The 19,819-nt window shown below is 45.2% G+C and overlaps 2 protein-coding genes across 2 annotated transcripts in view; one reads left to right on the top strand and one right to left on the bottom strand.

Moving 5' to 3' along the window:
* IGHMBP2 (immunoglobulin mu DNA binding protein 2) overlaps positions 1 to 19,819 on the bottom strand; it is a 46,545-nt gene that overhangs the window by 23,827 nt on the left and 2,899 nt on the right. Inside the window, exons 3-8 of the mRNA XM_030038154.2 lie at positions 18,275 to 18,467; positions 17,444 to 17,541; positions 9,415 to 9,578; positions 8,832 to 9,032; positions 4,535 to 4,682; positions 2,012 to 2,186 (exon numbers count right to left, since the gene is read on the bottom strand). Coding sequence (XP_029894014.2) covers positions 2,012 to 2,186; positions 4,535 to 4,682; positions 8,832 to 9,032; positions 9,415 to 9,578; positions 17,444 to 17,541; positions 18,275 to 18,467 — 979 coding nt within the window. The remainder of the gene's footprint in view (positions 1 to 2,011; positions 2,187 to 4,534; positions 4,683 to 8,831; positions 9,033 to 9,414; positions 9,579 to 17,443; positions 17,542 to 18,274; positions 18,468 to 19,819) is intronic.
* The window catches only part of MRPL21 (mitochondrial ribosomal protein L21), a 32,879-nt gene continuing 19,596 nt past the window's right edge, over positions 6,537 to 19,819 (top strand). Inside the window, exons 1-2 of the mRNA XM_030038162.2 lie at positions 6,537 to 6,658; positions 14,033 to 14,160. The gene's annotated coding sequence lies outside the window, so the exon portion shown is untranslated. The remainder of the gene's footprint in view (positions 6,659 to 14,032; positions 14,161 to 19,819) is intronic.

Raw genomic sequence — 19,819 nt, 5'->3', positions numbered from 1 at the left:
TGGAAGCAGGAGAGAAAGTTTATGAAGTCAGCCCTATTCTCTGCTTCTGCACAATGATGGTTCAGTAATTCCAGATCTAGAGCTAGATAAACATGCACACATTTATATTTTAAACTACCCAAAGGCTCCCCAGTACTATCTGGAGTATCCCCCTCGAAGCACAGGCAATTTAAACTAGCCACAGATCTATTCCACAAACTAATTGTTCTTAATATGCATGTTGTAGGTATTGTGAGGTTTTATGATCACTGTGGTGTGTGTGATAATGCAGCATCTCAGTGGGCCAACTTATAATTATAACATTAATACGTTAAATAAACAAATGTGGAACCACAGAAGCAGAATTTAATAAAGGGAAGAGAAGGCTTGGATTAAACTGAGTATGAGCCTGAATTCACTCTACAGAGTCTGCAGTCAGCAAAGAGGAGGTAAACCAGGCCACCCTTCTTGCCAGGCACAAGGAAACCTCATGTAAAAAACAGATCATCTTTCTTAAAAACAAACATTTTAAAGTTTATATACAAATACTGGTTAGTGAAACCAGAATTTGTGTCTCTGTTTTGTTCACCTTCTGTTTGCTTACCATTTTACTAGTTTGAATGGCTGATGTGATTGTTTTAAACTGTTTTTTGAACAACTTTTCTAACCACTCTGAAAATTACTTTGCATAGCAGAGAGAAAACAAAGAATTCAAATACAGTGCTGCTAAGCAAGCAGAATTGAAAAAATATTTCTGCTGATGACGTCTCTCAGGAAAAACATCTGTCAAAATACACACAATTTTGAATAATTCAGTAGTAGTGCACAGCATAAATACTCCGCACTAAAGAAAAAAACCAACGTGAACAATGCAAGCACTGAATTCTTTGGAGCTGGGGCATGTTTCAGGTGACTGATGGAAGGATGCAGGCAAGCACACAGAAAGCAACCGTCAATCCCACAGCAGTACCAGTCAGTACAGTACCCTCTGATTTCATGCTGTTTACCTCAGCAGTACTTGCCCCTTGCACAGAGGCAATGGCAGTGAGTGGGAAGGTCCACACATTGTTAGAACGGCTTTTTGAGCTGTTTCCATGATGCTGCAGAGCTACCCCTGACATTCCCAGTGTGATAGATCATCCTGAAACATGGTTCGGCATGAGTTTCCGCCTGTTCTTCCTGCCTCATTGCACTCACCCTCCCTGTCTGCCCTGCTTTTTCTGGAGAGGATCCTCTCCATTGTGAGCACACAACTCCTAAGTAAATGTGGGACAAGTGCAAAAGGCAATCTCGGAGAAAGCTGGGACTCTAGCTGCTGGATTGTGTCCCTGATGCAGCTTAAAGGACCTCTGCAAAATGAGCACAGCAGTGTTTCAAAGGCAGACAGCTCCCTGTCACTGTCTGAGCAAGTATTCCCACTGCGAATGGATAGGATCTGGTACAGAATCACCTTCTGTTTCTGAGGTTTGCTTTAGCAGCTCTACCAAGGTAACCCAACTAAGGTTGTTTCTACAAAACTCGATCCAATGCGCGGACTCCTGCAGGCGACATCTCTGCTCCCGCACAGATGAGAGCCTCACAGGCAAGGTGCACACACCTTTGAGAATTCCTGGCAACTCCAGAGCAGGGCCAAAGGCTGCCTGTTGGATTGCTCTCCCTGTCTGCAAACTCAAAACCCGTGCAAGCCCAGAAGCAGTTGCCCAGCAGGCACTCATCAGCACAAAAGGCAACTCTCCAGCACCATGCTGACTACACACACTTTGCTATTATGTGGCTTGGTCAGCAGCAGGTAAAACAACCAACTGTCACGTCCTCGTGTGATAAGAAAGCCTGCTCAGATGAAGCCGCATTAAACTTTAAACAGTGGCTATCAGTAAAACAGGTCTGATGTAGTTCTGGCAGTGTGACCAAACCCAGCTCATGGGGGATACCAATAAATAATCCACATTCATGAAATGTCTTGACACTTGAGGCATTCAGAGGCATTTGGCTGCATAAATAACAGGAGGACCTGGGACTGTGAACCGCTTACTTGTGAGAGATGATGGTGGGGGGAAGCTGTTTGTGATCCCCAGCCAGGATGCACTTTGGAGCCTTCAGCAGAGGTATCCAGCAACTGGCTTCCAGGGCCTGAGCACACTCATCTATCACCACGAGATCAAAGTGATTTTCAGGAAGCAACTTCAGTGGGCCATCAGAGGAAGCACCTAATTAAAGGAGAAGGTGCACAGCTTAGCAGGGAAGCACAGAAGAGCAAGCAACCTGTTTTTAAAACAAAGCACACATGCTTTAATTGTGATTGAGGGAGGCAGGTAAAATAATGTTTTTTTGCAGATTTAGAAATTCAGCTCTGTAGTCCATGCCAAATACTTATACATTTATATGTATATGTCAGAATTGTTTTTGCCAATTTCTGTTTGTACTTTTTTGCCCTCGCATCTGGGCCCAAAAGCTTCCAAGTATCTTTGAAAAACAACAGTGAAACCCAGATGACAAACAGAACAATATGCTCAAATACTTCACCCAGAGCAGGAACAGAGCAAAAGCACTAATGAACACCCACTTTCCTTCTGCCCTGAAATTCAAACAAAATTTCTCACCAACCAAAACTGAAAGGATGACGGACTTGAGATTCACCTTGCCTGATACACCGAGGGACACCCCAAGAGGGAAAGATCAGCTGAGACCCTGACTCCTCTACCCTGCTGACCCCGGCTGTGCTACTCTGTCCTCCCTCATGGCAGTAGGAGAAGGGAAAGCACAGGAGACTGTCATCAGACAACGATGGCAAGGCCTATTTTTTTACATCAGCTGTCCATTTGTAATGTCAAACAAATAACCCTTACACACATCCTACTATAATCCAGACATGAACCGATATTGATCCATGCATTGATCAGAACTGTGAATTTCAGAGGCATCAAAAATATCACTGCAATTCGTAGAAAAAGGGATGTAAAAGGAGGAGAGGAGGATTAAGAAGCCAGCATGGCAGACAAGAAGATTCACAGCGTTCAGAGAAAGGTTTTTTCAAAAGCTCCCATGCTATTCCAGTGTAGCTCTGAAAGCAGCTCTGATTGGGGTGATTTTGATTTGTTACTGTAAATCCTGCTGCCTCTACAGCTTTGCATCAGTTCAGATGTTACAGTTTGTCAACTGAGACACCATGTTTTCCTTTAAAAAAGTTTTTCCCAGCCTATATGAATCCACTCTGGTATCAAGGGGCATACAGTTTGAACTTGACTTTTGCAATTTTGTCACACTGAAGGTGGAAAAGAAATAAGTAGAAAGGTTCTCTCTATCTAAAAAAGACTGCACCAATGTGGCATGCAGCTGTGCAGATGATTTTCTCCCCTTACAGCCTTGCAGCTCGACTTGAGTTTATCGAACTCCCATTAAGTAAAGGTCACTGGTGTCCCTGTGTGTTGCCATGATTAAATTCTCTCTCTGCTGAACCTAGCAACAGAGCAGTTTGGCTTGCATAAATAATAATTCCCATCAGACTATGTGGTTTCAGACAAATACCAAGATTGCTTAATTGAGGAAAACACAAAATCCAAACCCCTTGTTTGTCTACGACCTTTTGCTGAAGCAGAATTGCACAGACCTCCACACTGGCTAGCAAGTCCCAGAGTCCCAGGAGCAAATCACATCTGATCAACACAACGGTCAGCACAAAATACCAGTTTTACTGAAAAAAGGAAACCTTCCCCTGTTTTTTCAAGCAAAGTTAAAAGAAGTGAGATGCCAATTCCCAGCAAATAATGCACTGGAAGGATTTATCTTTCCTTTAACCTTCGCACTAGTAACTTGTGAATGCCCCATGAGGTTCTTTTCTATGTCCTAAAATAATTTATGTTTCCCTTCAGCAAATAATCCCTGAGGAACCAAATCTGAAGATTATAAGCAGGCCCTGGAGTATTATACATCTGATCTAGAAAAGCACTTTAGCATGTGTTAAACTTTAAGCACTTACATTCCCCTTCGAGCGCAAGGGTACTACTTTCCTAATTGTAGATGCAGATGTGCCTACATGCGCTGCCTGATGAATACCTGGAACTGTTCCCTAAATCCCATGTCATTTACACCACTTGGGCAACTTACAGAACTAACCAAATACATGCAGACTGAGACCAGGCTATGGAAACGGGCTGTATTCAATCAGTCACAGAAATTAACCAAGCAGGAAAGCAATTCCATGTGACTTATGAAATCAATAAGCAGACTGCACACCTCCAAAGCACTTGTTTACTCACTGAAAGCTCAGCTCCTACTCAGAACTAACAAAGATGGGCCACACTGGCTCACACCAAAGGCCCTTCTAGACCCATATTCTTTGCTAAACAACAATATCACGTGCCAGAGTGTAAGCAGGGAGAATCCCACTGTGTAGGAGCTTGAGAGCTTGCAGCAAACTTGACTGAACTCCCAAGAGTTTGGAGCAGGAAGACTAAGTCTCCCTCCTGTCCTGGCAGGATGCTGCATTGCAGGGCACATGGTTTATGTGAGTCCTGGCAAGTAAGGTAAAATACCGAAGAAAAAGAGGATCTTGCACCTGTATTCGTAGCAAGGACAACACTGGCATGGGTAAGGGCTGCAGCCATGGCAGTTTCTTCTCGTTCCTTCAGCTCCTTTCTCAGTGCCTTAATCTCACTGAGAAAATGGCTCCGCTCTCCCTTGTCTTGAGCCTTTTTGGTTTTTGCCTATGAAATAGAAAAATCAAGATAGAACAAACTGTTTCTAGTCCTAGGGATATGTTCAGCTTCTCACACAACCAAAGAACCTGGATACAGCATGGCTTCTCTATGTCCACCATAATACATTGGCTCATCATAATCAGTCCCACAAAACCTTGGTTTCTCTTCCCTCTCCCTGCCAGAAAGCCCCTTCCACAATCAGTGTTGCTTGAAGCATAGAGAGTATTTCTGTCTATGCAAAAGATGAACTATGTCAATACAGCCCCAGGCTCTGAGCATGAAACAGCAAAATGAGAATATCGCTGCCGATCAGATCATCCGGGACCATCAGGAGTAACACCATCACTCAGGGTCCAGACAGCAATTTCTCAGACTTAGTTGGTCCATGCTTAAACTGCTCTGGCTGCATATTTTGATAGTCTTGAACTGTGAGCATAAAGTGTTGAAGAGTAACTCCCTGTCCTTAAATCCTTTGTTCAGCCCTTCCTGCTCTGCCCTGTACTTTCCCAGTGCTCCAAAGATCAGCAGGGAGGTCAGATGCTCCAGTCCATCTGATGGCTGAGACTACGCACCAGTCAAAGTATTTGGGCACAAAGCAGGGACTAATGTATAATGGTAATTAGGCTTAATGGGAAGGGTCTTGTGCCTTTGCTGGGTGAAGAATTGGGACTTCCTATCTCATTCTGCTCTGTTGCTCGGAGGAAGCAGGGATCCTCTGGCTCCAAATGACCTTGAAGCAGGAGGGCTCCCCAAGTTGACTGCGCCATGTCCAGCCAAAGTAGCAGCTTTGCATTTTTAAAAAGGCGTTTCTGAGTTGCTGTAAATGATTCAGAGCAATATCTAGACAGGCGCATGGCTTTTTTTAGCAATGCCTATTAAATATATCTAACACAACAAATCATCACCACTGGTTGCTAGCGCTTCCCCGGCTACAGACCAGCAGCTATGAGATAACAGCCAAGCTATTGTTCACTGCAAGTCACCTTGAGAAAGCTATCTGCACTTAGATTATTTCCTAGGAGGTAAGGCTGATGACTTGAGAAGGCTGAAAAGGTTGCAGACAGAAGCTTTTATAAGCTGCCAAACCAATATGACCTGATGGTTCCTATAATCATCCTCTGTATGGATGGATTCTCCAGTGTCTAACATGGTTCAGCTCATATTGTAGCCTTTTCCCTAGGAAAGACATTCATGTGTCTCGCTCTTCTACTCAGCCACCTGTTTCGTTAAACTTGTAGGTATTTAAGACCTGTGAAACCTCTACAAGTCTGTCAAGTGTAGTCAAAATTGGCTGACAGGCTCAGAAGTTACAGGGGAGGATCACAGACAGATATGCAGATAACGTGATCACACAGGCATCTTTTCCTTAGCTTGATCTAAAAGGACAGGGTGGGCGCCAGTCCTGATGATAGTCACTGAGCTGAAGGAACAAAGCAGATTTGCAGTCACTTCTCTGTTAGGAACAGAGGAAGATTAGAGAGCAAAACTGATGGTGCCAGTAGGGCCAATTTTAATGTCTGTTCAGCAAAAAAGATCTAGTTAGTAAATTAACAACAGCAACTGTTCTCTGAGGTTCACTGGTGACATTAAGATCCAAACATCTGACTGACTCTCAGCTCTGAAAGCAGCTAAGGGAGCAGGGAGCCCAGTCCAGAGGTAACAGAGCACTGTCAGTCAGCCCCAAGGATAGAGCGTGGCACACTGTGAGCCTGGATCCCACTGACTCCTCGTTAGGGCTCTGTGGGTGCCAGCAGGCTCTAATTGTCCTGACCTGCCTCGTTTGGGCCCCCACCCACACACTCATTGGTCTGGGAGTGCATTTAAGGCCAGACTTTGTTTCTAGCCTGAGCTATAGGGCTTGTGCTCTGGTCTTGACTTCCTTTCCAGGCTGACTGCCTCATGACTCTGGACCTGTCTGGTGATCTGGACTGCTGGCTGATCCTGCTCAACATCACTGGATCTGTGCTACCTTTCTTGCTCAGGTACTGTGGGACTGCACCCTTGTTGGTGCAAATATCCAGAAGCTGATGTCCTGGAAAGCTCGAAGCCTGAAGAGGTGAGGGAAGGAGACACAAAGGGGTAGAAAATGTGCAGAGAGTAAGGGTTTTCACTTATATTACTAGTTCTCCTGTGGTTGGGGGTAGTGGTGAAATAAAGGAGTGAGAAGAGTCAAAATACGGAGTGGACAAAGGAAGAAATTATTACAGGGGCAAGTAGGGGATGTTGCAGGGGAGAAGCTGAGGCAGGATGAGGGAAAGATGGGCCAGGACCTCAGAGGTGAGCTCTCTGCAGACCAGAAAGAGATGCTAATGAGTCAAACGCATCTTCTGTGAAAGACCCTATCGTAGGCAGCTCAAAGCTACTGTTATGCAAGCTGAATTGCAGCAGTATGCTAGCTCTTGGGTTTTTGTTTGGTATTTCAGGGCAGAACAAGCCTTGGTGGCCAGTCCCTATCTCCCATCACCACATACCCCTTGCTCTAGGGAGGAAGCAGATAGAGACTTTAATGCTGAAGGCTCTGCTTTCTCCTTAATATCCCTTCCACTATGGAAAATCAGCAGTGGAAAAAACCTCCTCCCAACTTTTGAAGTGTCTCCCAAGGAGAGGAAAGGGAAAATTAACCACTAGGGAGAAAGATGCAAAATAAATTAAGAAGTAAAAAAGATTGTGTGTAGAGCTGTGACTACAACCAGGTCTCCATCCCAGCAGATAAGTACATCCTTCATGAACTTGCCTCTCAGCCACAAGTAGAACTTTACCCAGCCCTCGGACGCTCTCTCCTTCCCTTACATTATGTGCAAGAACAACTTGTCTGCCAAGTGACTTCCCCAACTGCTCAGCAACAGAAACACTGGATGATGCATAACCACATTTGGGAAAACTGAAGCTGCTGCCATAATGGTGGCTACAGATTAATGTTCATGGAGTTGAAAGCCATGTTTGGTCTGCACCATTTAGAGTAAACGCACAGTGCCTTACTGAAGGGCAGGGCAATATACTTGGGCAAGTATGGCACAACATGTGTGCAGGGGTATGAAGATGTCCTCCTGCATCTCTGATCAAGACAGTATCTCTCTTGAGCTGGATGCATCTGCAAAATGGCTTCTGGACAGTGCTGCCACCAGGAAGGGGAGGAAAAAACCTAATTAGTATCAAAACCTATCATCTGAAGTAAAAGAGCTACTCTGTAAATTAAGTCTAGGAAAATTAGGTTGTGAAAGAAGAAATTAGGGATGCATTTTTATAGTGCACTCTGCTTTCTACTTGAGGTGGCTGAGAGTGGGAGGGAGTGTCAGGACAGCCAGACATCTCGTTAGGAAGTGAATTAATGATGTGAATGTTTTTCTCGCTCTCTGGTGAAGAGGATTGCATGAACAATGCCAGACAGATATCTAGAGAGTAGGGCACTGCAGCATCTCCCCATGCAGCAGTAATGACTATGATTTTGCCACCAATGAGGAATTCAGCTAGGAGGAGTTCTACCTTTAGCCCCTTCTACAGCAGATGAAGATGAGCACTGGTGGCAGGTGACCAAGGAGGCTCAGGCAGCCCCTGGTAGAGAGGCTTTCTGTGAGATATCTTGCCAGGCTGGATGCCTTCCCCATTTCTAAAACTGCCAAGCTTGCACCCCAGTTCCTTTTTTCCAAGGCCAGGTTAAATGCCTTCCCATCAGAGTAAATGGGATTAATCCAGGCCACACACATCAACTGCCACTTAGTCCACTGCACTATGCTATTTTTTTTCTTTCCTCTCTCCTGAAGTGGCCTTTCTACTGTTGACTGACCACAGAGAGGCTCATGCCCACCAATATTCCACCTCTGCCTGGATACAGTAAGAACCAGACTGGGAGCATCACTGTGGGCTCATGGTGCCCTGAACCCATGAATACCAGGTTCAACCCAGGTGCAGGCTGGCTGCACCCTGCCTATGGCTCACAGCAGGATTAGTCACTGTGACTTGCCTCTAGCCACTGATTTTGGGGCAACCCAGAGCACCTGGCTGTAGTGGTTCTCTTCTAAGAACACGCAAGAAATGGCAGAGTTGTTCCTTAGTTTTAGAGACAAAGTAGCTTGCCTGGCTAGCAGATCAGGTACTGCTAATCTAGAGAGCTGGCATTCAGGTAACCCACACAGGGCATGTTGCAGGGACACGTACAAAGGCCTGGTCGATGTCCTTCCTGATATCTGCTACTATCTGGGCATTGTCGCCACGGGCCAAGACTGCGTCCAAGGAATGCTGTTGGATGGGCTCCAGCAGGCGAGCTGGGTGCCCAAGCCGCAGGATGCGGGCTTTGTAGCCAGCCAGCCTTTCCACCAGATTATCCACAGCAACATTGGAAGGGGCACAACACAGGACCTGTACGGGGAGAAACCAAGTGCTTGTTACTGTCAAGGACACCAAAACGCTGGAGCAACAGTGTCCAAGGAGGGAGACCAACACATACTATCGGGAATTAACCATTGACACCTCCACAGCCTCCAGACACCAAAGGCAATTCTCGCCTTGCTTTGAAGCACTAGTGCAGGCCCTTCAATAAATAGAGGCTTCAAAGCTCAGGTTTGCTATTTGCACCTAATTTCAGCTGATAGGCAAAACTCCCTGGTCCTTGCAAACCAAGCCAGACTCTGTAGTGTAGCACAGCTGTTACTGGATCTGCTCCAGCTGCCATGAAGCCCAATGAGTTTGCAAAATAAACCAAGGTAAACACTGTCACTACAGTCCTGCCACTGATACTCACTTTCAGGCCTTGCTGTACAGCTTGCAAGATGATCTCTACTAGTGTTGTGGTCTTCCCTGTGCCAGGCGGTCCATGGACGATGGCAAGCTCCCTCTGTGCCAGTGAGAAGGAGACAGCCTCTCTCTGTGATGCATCCAGCGAGTCATTGTAAAGCTTTAGAGGCTCTGGGGAGACAGCAGGAGATTCACTTGGACCCCAGCCCTAACTTGCGTGCTCACAAAGAAGCACAAATCTATGAATACAAATAAGAAGCTACTCAGTAGCTGGCCCAAATCAATTTGATAATGAGAGTAACATTCTTGGGGAGGAAGGTACACTGTGTACCGCCTAGGTGGCTAAAAGAGCATAGGCTGGTAAAAGTAAGGCTTGTTATGCTTTCAGAATGAACAGGCTGCCCATCCTGCATCTGTCTCTTCCCCATTCTCTCTCCTACCCTGCTATACTTCAGAAGGAGCAACCATTCAGTTGTGATCATAGCTAGTATGTACTGACACTTTTCAGCATTTAGAAAGGCATTTACTGGCCATAACACCAAGCATTTAGGATCTCCTGGGTCTGGAAGGTGCCCTGGGTTTATTTTAAAAGTGAGCCAGCGTATTTAGTAAACTTTTAATAAAAAGAGGGGAGGAAGAAGTTGATCATGCAAATGAATCACTCCCATTCCAGTTAACAAACCCAACACAGTCCTAGTGAAAAAGCAGCAGAAAAAACTTCAGTGTCTGTGAGCAGAAAAGAGCAGTCCCGTATTGTTCAACAATGACTGAAAAGGAAGGCAGGAAAAACATACAAACCAGCAATATAAATGATGAAAACTAAAATTAGTTTGAGCTTTAATGATCAGAAAGGAAAAAAGGGAAAAGAATATGCAAACTGCATTACAAGAGAATTGGTTTCACTGCAGAACACCCAATTCTCACAAGCTGCTTTTTACCTCCCAGATTTATCTAATTTAAACCCATATTTATTCTTATCCCCCATAATGAACAAGGAGATTAGCAGCAGGATTATGGAAGTTAATTACAGCAGATGATGACTCATTACACTGAGGTTTACTGAAAATAAAGTTCCTATGAAAGATTATATAAGACAAATCTCTGGGCATCGTTCCCTGCTGGGCATCATGTGTTTTATTGCTATCTTTGCATTAAGGGCTTGATTAATAGTATGAAAGTTTTTTCTTGTTTTAGGCAGGTTAACTTGTGTGCACCTCCCATGTAACCTCTGGCACTGACTTTTGATGCACCACAACTAAATGAGGTGTCCGGATTAAACAAATAACATTTGTTAAAAAGATGCTTGGTGAGGAAGAGAGAAACAGGACTAATGGTACTTTTCCCTGTCAACCTCCCCCTTGCTTTATACATAATTTTTGAGTTAGTCTGCTAATGATGAAGAGAAGACTAGGAAGCATCCCATGGACTGGAGAAAAAGACAGACTAGCTTAAAAACTGAAAGGCATTTCCCACAATGAGGAACAGCTGGGACGTAGGAGTCATTGATATTTCCTTGCTCAAGGAATGAGATCAGAAACAGGCTTCTCCACATGCATGCACACCCTCTTCCCTTTTAATCACACACTGCCAAAAGTTGCTATGTGGGCAGGCTGGGAAATGTGCCTCTTTTCTGGGTTGGGCACATTAGTGGTGAGGAGGAGGGCAGAGCCTTTTAAAGGATGCTGTGGCTCCTCCAAACTCTCCTCCATCTACCAGCTGTGCTCTAAGTAGGCTCACCTGAAGAAATGCAGTTTATCCACTCCAGCAGGGCTGGCCCAAAAGCTCTTTAGAAGCAATCAGTTTAGGGTTTGCACAGATGCTCCCAGAATACACCCATTAACCCAGCTCTAGCCCTGTGGCATCAACTCTGCATTGCTGCTCCTGCTCTGCCCAAGGCTGTCCATCTCAGGCCACAATGGAGAGGATGAACGTAAATCTGCATCCTTGGGCCTGGCAGGGATGGGTCTCGCTGGTGGTCAGGTAATTCAGTCCCCAATGCACAACTTGATTTGGGAGTGTAGCATTGGGGAAAAAAAAAAAAAAAAATCATCTTGGCCATCAAGGTTGGTCCTCCAACATTTCTAGGAACCAAGACACTTTTCTGCACAGTATCAGCAGTTCAGGTGAAGTAGTGGGTTGGAAGGTGATATTCAAGTCCAGGAAAGGGGTCTTTGCACCAAACATGGACAGGAACAGTCCCCCAGGAGGAAAAGCTCAAATTCTCCAGAGCTGGAGGCCTTTCACTTCTCAATATACCTTCCAAAGTACATTCCTCACCATCAGTGTGTATGGGCACCAAGAGCAAAGCATGGGGACCCCATGAACAGCTCCTTTATGTTACAACCTAACTGCAGCCGCTGTTGGACAAAATCCAGGTGGTAATTAAGCCCCAAACAAGGAAATTCCCCTGCTCTCCCTATGAAGTATTTGGCAGCTGAGTTGTCCAGACTGCTTAGTTTTCCCCACAGATCTCAAGGGCCTCTTCATGGCCCCTGTGATGACAAGAGGTATCACATGGCAGAGGGACAAGGAGCATTTAAGATTTTTGCAAGGGACTTGTCACATGCACTGGACTTGTGCCAAGAAGCTGAGGAAGTTTTGCTAGAAATCCCTGGTGCTTCCCCAGTGCTCTGCCTGCTGGGTTGGCTTTTACTGGGGACACTCTTCCCTTTTAACTTTTTTTTCTTCCTTCTTTCTCTTTTCAAATGTCTTTTTACAGCAATAGGCAGAATTAGATATAAGCCATGCCTTTCGCACTCCATGTGACCATGCAAGCCAGCCAGTGTCATGGCATAGGGACGAACACCCCCTTGCCTTTTCTACACCAGGACTACAGGAGAGAGCTGGTAGCTATTAGTGATCTGCAGGGTTATGCCTACAATAAGGCATAACATTATTTCTGAAAGAAAAGGGAATATGTTCATCCTGCTTGGCTGGCCTTGTGGTGCACAGCAAACAGAGCAATGCTGGCCTCTACTGGCAAGCAAAGCATCTCTATACATCCACCACAATGTACAGGTGCAGGGGTCCCTGCATATATGCTGTGAGCAGGGAAGGATTTCTTGTAGGAGATTTCTGGTGTGAAAGGTCTAAATGCTTCTGGGCCATGAGTGCAGGTTAAAGTGGAGGAGGGCCAAGCAGAGCATTTCTTATGGATGGACTTCTGGATTTTGCTTCCCAGAGAGTCCAACAAGCAGAAATCCTGTTCAGTTCAGAGTTCGTCTTTTAGAAAGCTTATTCTCCCACTTGGTACCTTTCTGGAGGCAGCAAGGTAAGGGTTGGAAATGCGTTGTGGTGGGGACCAGTCCCATTCTTAGCTGCAGATCCCATCTATCCACTGGTGATACCTTCTTATGCTCCTTTCGACTACTCCATAGGTTATTCTTCCCACAGCCTGCCTAGTGTTTTTGTGTTATGCCAAGGATATATATTCAGAGTTGTATTTTTAAGTGTTTTGAAAGGATTTGTGCTTTGATGTGCAGTGCTATAGGTAACGCCTCAGCCTATGCACAATCCCAGCAGCTCAGGAGGAGAGATGAAAAGCACAGATTCAGTGCATGACTTCAGCAAACACAGTCCTTCTGGCCATGCAAGGGGCATGGGCTTGTGAGAGTGCACTGACATTTTTCACGATCTCCAGTAGCATTTCAGCTATGCCCTTTATATAGGAGAGCCTCCGACATACCCCTGTTACTTACCATCCGATGGGGAGCCACCAGCTTTCTGAATCAAACCTGAAGCCCCTGGCTGTCCCTCACAGTTCAGATCCCAAAACATTTATCAGACCTGGCCCTGCTCAACCCTGAGCCCAAACATACTCCTGGCTAGACCCAGAGGAGCAATCCAAGCATCCTGCAGTAGCAATGGTGTGAGAACCCACTAGCTGTGAGATCTCTTGTTGTCTGTAAATACCCTGGAATGAGAAGGCCGGTACAAACTAATTTCAGGCTTCTTGGGGTCAAAAGCCTGGCACTTTTTTCCCAAATTACTGATAACCATCTTACACAAGCCCAGTGCCAAAAACATGCTCCCAGGACATTGTTCCAGTGGGAGTCATGCCTGTATCCATTAGTACTGGGAGGGATTCATCCCCCAAGTAGTGAATAGGATTTTCCTGACACTGTGGGAAACAGCTGCGTGCAAATTAGCATAGCAGCAGCAACTCTGCCAGCCATCAGGAGCTGGGTAAAAGGGCACTACCTTTTTTTGTCATTATTACCCTTCTGTGCACAGTGACGGCTTTTTAGCAAGCCAGTATCATGCACTGGTCAGATGCCAGCAGCTGCTACCTACTTCAAAACCATGCTTCCATTGGCTTTATCAGACTCCTTGTTGACCTAATCGGTTGGCGACTGGATTTAGGCACTCCCCTGGGATGACACAGGCTTTAATACAGATCCTCCAGGCACAGCATTTGGCAGCCTGCTCTCCCAAGATAACCCAAGCAGCTGCGATCCAGTCATGAGAAGATCACAATGCAGCACAGCAAAAAATAAGCAACTAAAAGCTATTTACCAGACAGGCCATGAGACTACTGTAACTCTATTTGGTTATGCCCTAAAGAGACCCTGTATAAACAACCTTTTGGAAAATGAAAAAAAAAACCCAGATGCTTTTCCCTCCAGGTTACAAGGGTCCATGTTGGGAAACAGCCACAAGCAGAAGGCACCAGCGGAGCAGAGGATGGCATTGAGACTCCACTAGTTTTGCTGCTGGAAAGAACCACTACATCTCACATTTTTCAGTGGTACTGGTGAGCGTTCTGTGTTTCAACTCTGCATTGTGTGCTGCAGCCTGGGTACCTACAGCCTGCTTTCTTGAGGATGTGAAGCATGCACAGACTTGTTGTCTATCTTTTGCCCTTTCAGTTTACACCCCTGTAACACTTGAAGCTGCTGACCAGTTTTTAACTGAATTGTTATAAAGTTCCTACACTCTTTATGAAAATGCACAGTGGTATCAGAACCCACCTAAAAGCCCTGAGACTCCCGTGCTTGAAAAACGAGGCTTCTAATTTTTTCCCCATGCTTAAAAACTTAGATTTAGGATTCTGCTGCTGCACATATCATTTGCTGGAGCCTATTTTGCCCTTGGGAGAACGCCCTTGAACATCCAGGCATAGAGCTGGGTGCTTATGATTTCCAATGACCTTTCTACTTCTCAATCTCCTTGTAATTTGGTTCTTCCCCACCACTTGTATAGAAGAGAGTGACAAATATCTCCACCCACCCCTCCAGGTACGGATCTCATCTACTCTGGGCTGCCTTCCCCCTCCTTTTCCAGCACAAGTGTCAGTGCTAGCTTTTTCTCTGGGTGGGTGTTTATATGGTCTTACTCCCACCCCTGGCTTTCTGGGTTTCTAACTGAAGTGGAGCTTATATTGCATCCTGGAATTGTGTTAATATAGATGTGTGTCTAGACAGCCAGTTTTATGAGATGTACAGAACTTATTAACTCTGAGACTCCTGATGGGTTGGTTTGAAATCAGATAATGGATGGGATGAGACAGATACAGGGAAGCATCTCCCTAAGAAACCAGGCTAAAAGATGCTTTGTCATGAAAAGAAATAATGTGTCATGGAGAAGCAGCCTGAAATGCTGTGAGGTTTTTCTATCCTTCTGTGTCAGAGCATGCACCTGGGAAGCACTTGCTACCTTTTGCAGACAGTCCACACATCTACGAGTTTCTATACTATTTGCAGAGACACATCCCCATGTCCTACGGTGTACGGGACACCTGGGGAACTGCATGTGCCATCATATAAGCATAAGAGACACGATTTATCCAGCCAGCTGCTGAGTGCCCTCCCCTTCAACTCAGTGGAGGCTGGCTGTTCAAGGCACCTTGCAGGACCTATTTAAAGTTAAAGTCATTATTATTTAATTCCCAACTTTCTAGTTGGGGAGAAAGGAGCTATAAATTGAGGAGGTAAATGGAAGGCCATTCCACCCTGCCAGAGCATTTTGCTGTTCTCAGGTGATATGCTGCCTTCTCATATTGCATCTCCTCTGTCTGTCTAATGTGGCTGAATGTTTCTATCGATCAATATTTTCAGTGCTGGGGAGACATAAAATTCATCTCTGTGCTTAGTTTTGCACATATGAGCAATTTGGTGAAAAGGAGTTTTTCTTCATTAGAAAGGCAGTTCTGCTACCACAAGGGAAAAAGCAGAGTTGAAGCTGCTGAGAAAGTTAGTTCATTAAAATTTAATTCTTTTATCTAATATTAAAAACCTGAGTGCACCAAGGTCCCTAGGTAGCCAAAAGGCTAAGAGGTTTGACTCAGACTAAGCTCAGTGCTTAGAACTACAGAGATATGACTCACACTAACATTAATTCTTCATCCTTGGTATATCGTATCAGAAGCCTAGCCTGAAGGTATACTGCAGGGGAATGGGAGTGAGTATATGAAAGAGGGAACCACTGTGGACAACCAAATACAGTAATCGAAGTAAGAGAAAAGCTGCAACAGCAAGCACAGAGTGCAAGGAGCTGTGGTGGGGAGGAAACCAAGCAGAACCCTGGCCAGTAAGGAATAAGGCAGGGATGGATGGCATCACCCATGGCATGCTGCTGAGCAATGAGAGGAGAGACCCGAGCTCTCTACATGGCTTAGATACAGATGGCTGGCCTGATCCTGCCAGGCAGTTCAATCCACCCTCTGCTTTCATTCCCTGATTTTTGCAGCCCAGATGATATTTCCCTTCTGTCAAGGGATAACACTAATTAGCAGTTGCCAAGCACTTGGATATTCTGCTGATCAGAGGCTTTAGTTTTCACATAGTTTCTCTGAAAAGATAAGCTGTGTAATTTCATCTTTCATTTTTCCAAAGACTTGCACCAAAAAAGATCTGAGTAAAAGGCGATTCTACTTATATGCAATTTTTTTGACAGCTGCTGGTAAAACCAAGTTGTGAGGTTTTAAGTATTTGATGAAACCAAAGCAGCCTGCACATCTCCAACTTGACTGAATACAATCAGAAGGCTGTAAAAATACAAGTGTTCCCATGCTGTTTCAAACTGGACTAGTTCCACAGTCACTTAATTCCCATGAAGGCAGAGTTATTGGATTTTCAATACAGAAGCAGCGCTAGCAGTTTCTGATCTTTGAAGTTTATGGATGAGACTGGAGCAGGAAGCAAGTAAGAAATGCCTCATAAACTAAATTGAATTTCAGATTCATGAATGTGTGCAAACAAATTCCCCCATCACAAATCCTGCCTGTTTCATGCCAGAATTCAGCTTTACTTGGTACACTCCAAAAAAAGTGAGCATCAGCTAGCTGAATAGTCTCTCTTGCAGCGATGACAAGGGTCTTTACATGAGTAAAGTGTGTCTGGTGACCCATAAACCATTATGAAAAGTTAAGTGTTCAATGCTGCCAGTTGCAACACCACTCATTACTCACATTCAATACTCAGGTCTTTCCTGGAGCAAAGTAAGCTGCATGTTTGGTGTGGATAAAAACTTCACAAAGATCAGAGTTCTTTGTGTTCCTATGGGCTATTTCAAAGAATGGGTCTTGAACTGAGAGACCACAAGCACCCTTCTCAGCTGGTGAGCGCCAGAGACAGGACTTGGAGGACTGGAAGAGGAGTAACGGTAGCACAGTGTGGGAAATGTCTGCACAGTCATCACTTAGGGCTCTGGCTCTGTGCCTCTGTCAGACGTCACTTCTGAAGAGGTAAGCATCCTCCTAACTGGGCAGGGAGAGAGCGCAGAGCTCTCATCCTGCGGGTAGGGAACTTCAGGCTTCACTGATTGTTCTGGAGAGTGAATATTTCCGCCCCCCCACCCCTTCCCCACAATAACTTTCCATATCCTTGCTTAAAACCAGCATGAAAGCAGCAGCATCACTGCTCTCACCACTCCATCCAAAAGAGTTCTCCACCTGTGCAACTCTCAGTTCACATACCAAAGCAGACTAAAACCAGTAGCAGTCTCAGTGCACGTGCTTGGCTGTGAAGGTCCAGGGGATCTAACCCTAAAGGCGCAGAAGAAGTCTGGTATAAAATCTTATAAAGAAGCATTCTTACTTGTGTCACTGAATGCACTTGGATCAGAAGAAAAGAAGAGGACGTCGATCAGATCAGAGGCTGGACCACTGTGATACTGCTTTAGTGCATTTAAAGCTCTGTCAAAGAAGAAAATAGCCAGGTTACATGCACAGCATGAATTCCTTCAGAGATTCCTGTGTACCTTAGGGCCCAGTGACAGAAGACCTTGGGCACAGATTCAATTCTTCCAAATCTGAAAAATGTTACTCCACAACAGACTAATCCTATCTAATTGCTGCATCCCCCAACACTGACACACACACATCCCTTATGCTGGTCAGACTTCCACTTTCTATTATTCCAGTTTGATGCTGTCAGACCCTGTGCCGAGCCTTTTCAACACATTAATTCAGCAAAGAGTTACTCACTTCTCCTGCCAGGATGGAAAAGGCTCTACACACAAACCAGTGAGTACCAGAAGTGATACAACACGGGACCAAAATATGTAGCTGAGTGTGGGATGAGGGGTGGGAGAGGAAGAGGGAAGAGCAGGACTATACCGGTCAGCAGGTAGATAAATTTAGGCTGTTGTGATGCTGTGGCATAACACATCCAATTGAGTTATCTCAGTATGGCTTCACTCAGGAGTTAGCAGAAGAAAGGCACATCCAAAAGGTGGATACCTCCCCTAAGCAGAGCTGCTATAGGAGTAAGAGGAGTAAAATAGGGAAGGAGAGAAACCATGCTGAGTGAAATAAACTGAGATCTGTCTCAGAAGAGCTTTTTCAGAATAAACATGGCGATTTTCAATTGGCTTCTACGCTCCTGAGCAGAGTGACCATACGTGAGCTGCAACCCCATGGCCCTTACTTTTTCAGCCTGTTGTAGGTGACATCATTGGCTAATTTCAGCACGCGGTAAGAGCTGTCTCGGTCCAAGCTCAGCATGCCATCTCGAGATTCCTCAAAGGCAACAGTCACTGCTTTGGAGGTGACACGTGTTACAATGCCAGTGGAGAGCGGATCACCCTGGCCAGCTGAATCATAAAGGCCCACAATGTCCCCTGCAAAGACAAGTTTGAAGAGAGAGCGTGAAGTGGGGCAAACATTTTGAAAACAAGCTCTTTTGGGGAGATCAGTAACCAAGCATGGTCCATGGAGACAGCAGGACCACCTACACCAACCATAGCTCTAGCACTGTGTTTCCTGCCAAGGTCAGAATTTGTGTCAAGCCCATAATGGAGAACATCCTTTTCTTAGCTGACAGAAAGCACACAGCAAGAGGGAGCAACAGGACAATTAGCAGTGAGAGGACACCAGAGAGCAACTAACCGGCGGCCTTCAGACCTCCATATCCTACAGGTCTTGGGGTGGAGACCAGCAGTGCTCCCCATAGCCAGAGCTGCTCAGAAAGCCAATGTGCTTTCACACAGACCTTGAGAGAACCTGACTTCTCTGAATTCTCAGAAAAACCACTTTACATCCATTTTATTTTTTAATAATAGCCAAGGAGTCTGCATGACAATATGTGCCTCCCAGATGACTGCTATATGCTAGTCAGTAGAACTAAGAAAGACAAGAGATTTTTAAGGACTCACTACAGCTTTTCACAGTCACTGTGAGATGACGAAAGAGAGTCGAATTACATTGTGTAATGGTGAAATGGAGGTTTTGAGCAGGATGTTTGACTAAGTTTGTAACTTAGCCGGGGCTCACATTTATTGAGGATTAAATTTCAGATTTACAAACTATGGGAAGCTTTCCTTCCTCTGTAAGGTCCATCAGCTCTTACATTAAAATGCTTGTGTCCCAGAAATAATTTACTGCCACGGCAATGTTATTTCTCTTTGAAGAGCACTGGCAGATGCTCTCAAGGCTGAGGCCCCAATCTGCAATAAGTCATTTTAATTTCAAAGGTCAGCAGCTTGGAGGCCTGGGTGACAAAGAATGCATCAACAAACTGAACTTCAACACACTTTGAAATAGCACCATCATGCGACCAGGGTGTCATGGTTTAACCCCAGCTGGCAACCACGCAGCCACTCACTCACTTCCCCTGCACCCAGTGGGATGGGGAAGAGAATTGAAAAAAAGTAAAACTTGTGGGTTGAGATAAAGACAGTTTAATAGGACAGAAGGAAGAAAATAATAATAATAATACTAGTAATAACATGACGACAATAATAAAAGAATTGGAATATACAAAACAAGTGATGCACAATGCGATTGCTCACCACCTGCCAACCAGTGCCCAATTAGTTCCTGAGCTCCCCCAGCCAACTCCTCCCAGTTTATATACTGGGCATGACATCACATGGTATGGAATATCCCTTTGGCCAGTTTGGGTCGGCTGCCCTGCCTGTGTCCCCTCCCAACTTCTTGTGCCCCTCCAGCCTTCTTGCTCGTTGGGCATGAG

This window comes from Aquila chrysaetos, chromosome 16, assembly GCF_900496995.4.
Source record: "Aquila chrysaetos chrysaetos chromosome 16, bAquChr1.4, whole genome shotgun sequence".
NCBI lineage: Eukaryota > Metazoa > Chordata > Aves > Accipitriformes > Accipitridae > Aquila > Aquila chrysaetos.
This window is presented reverse-complemented; position numbering and strand designations above follow the sequence as displayed.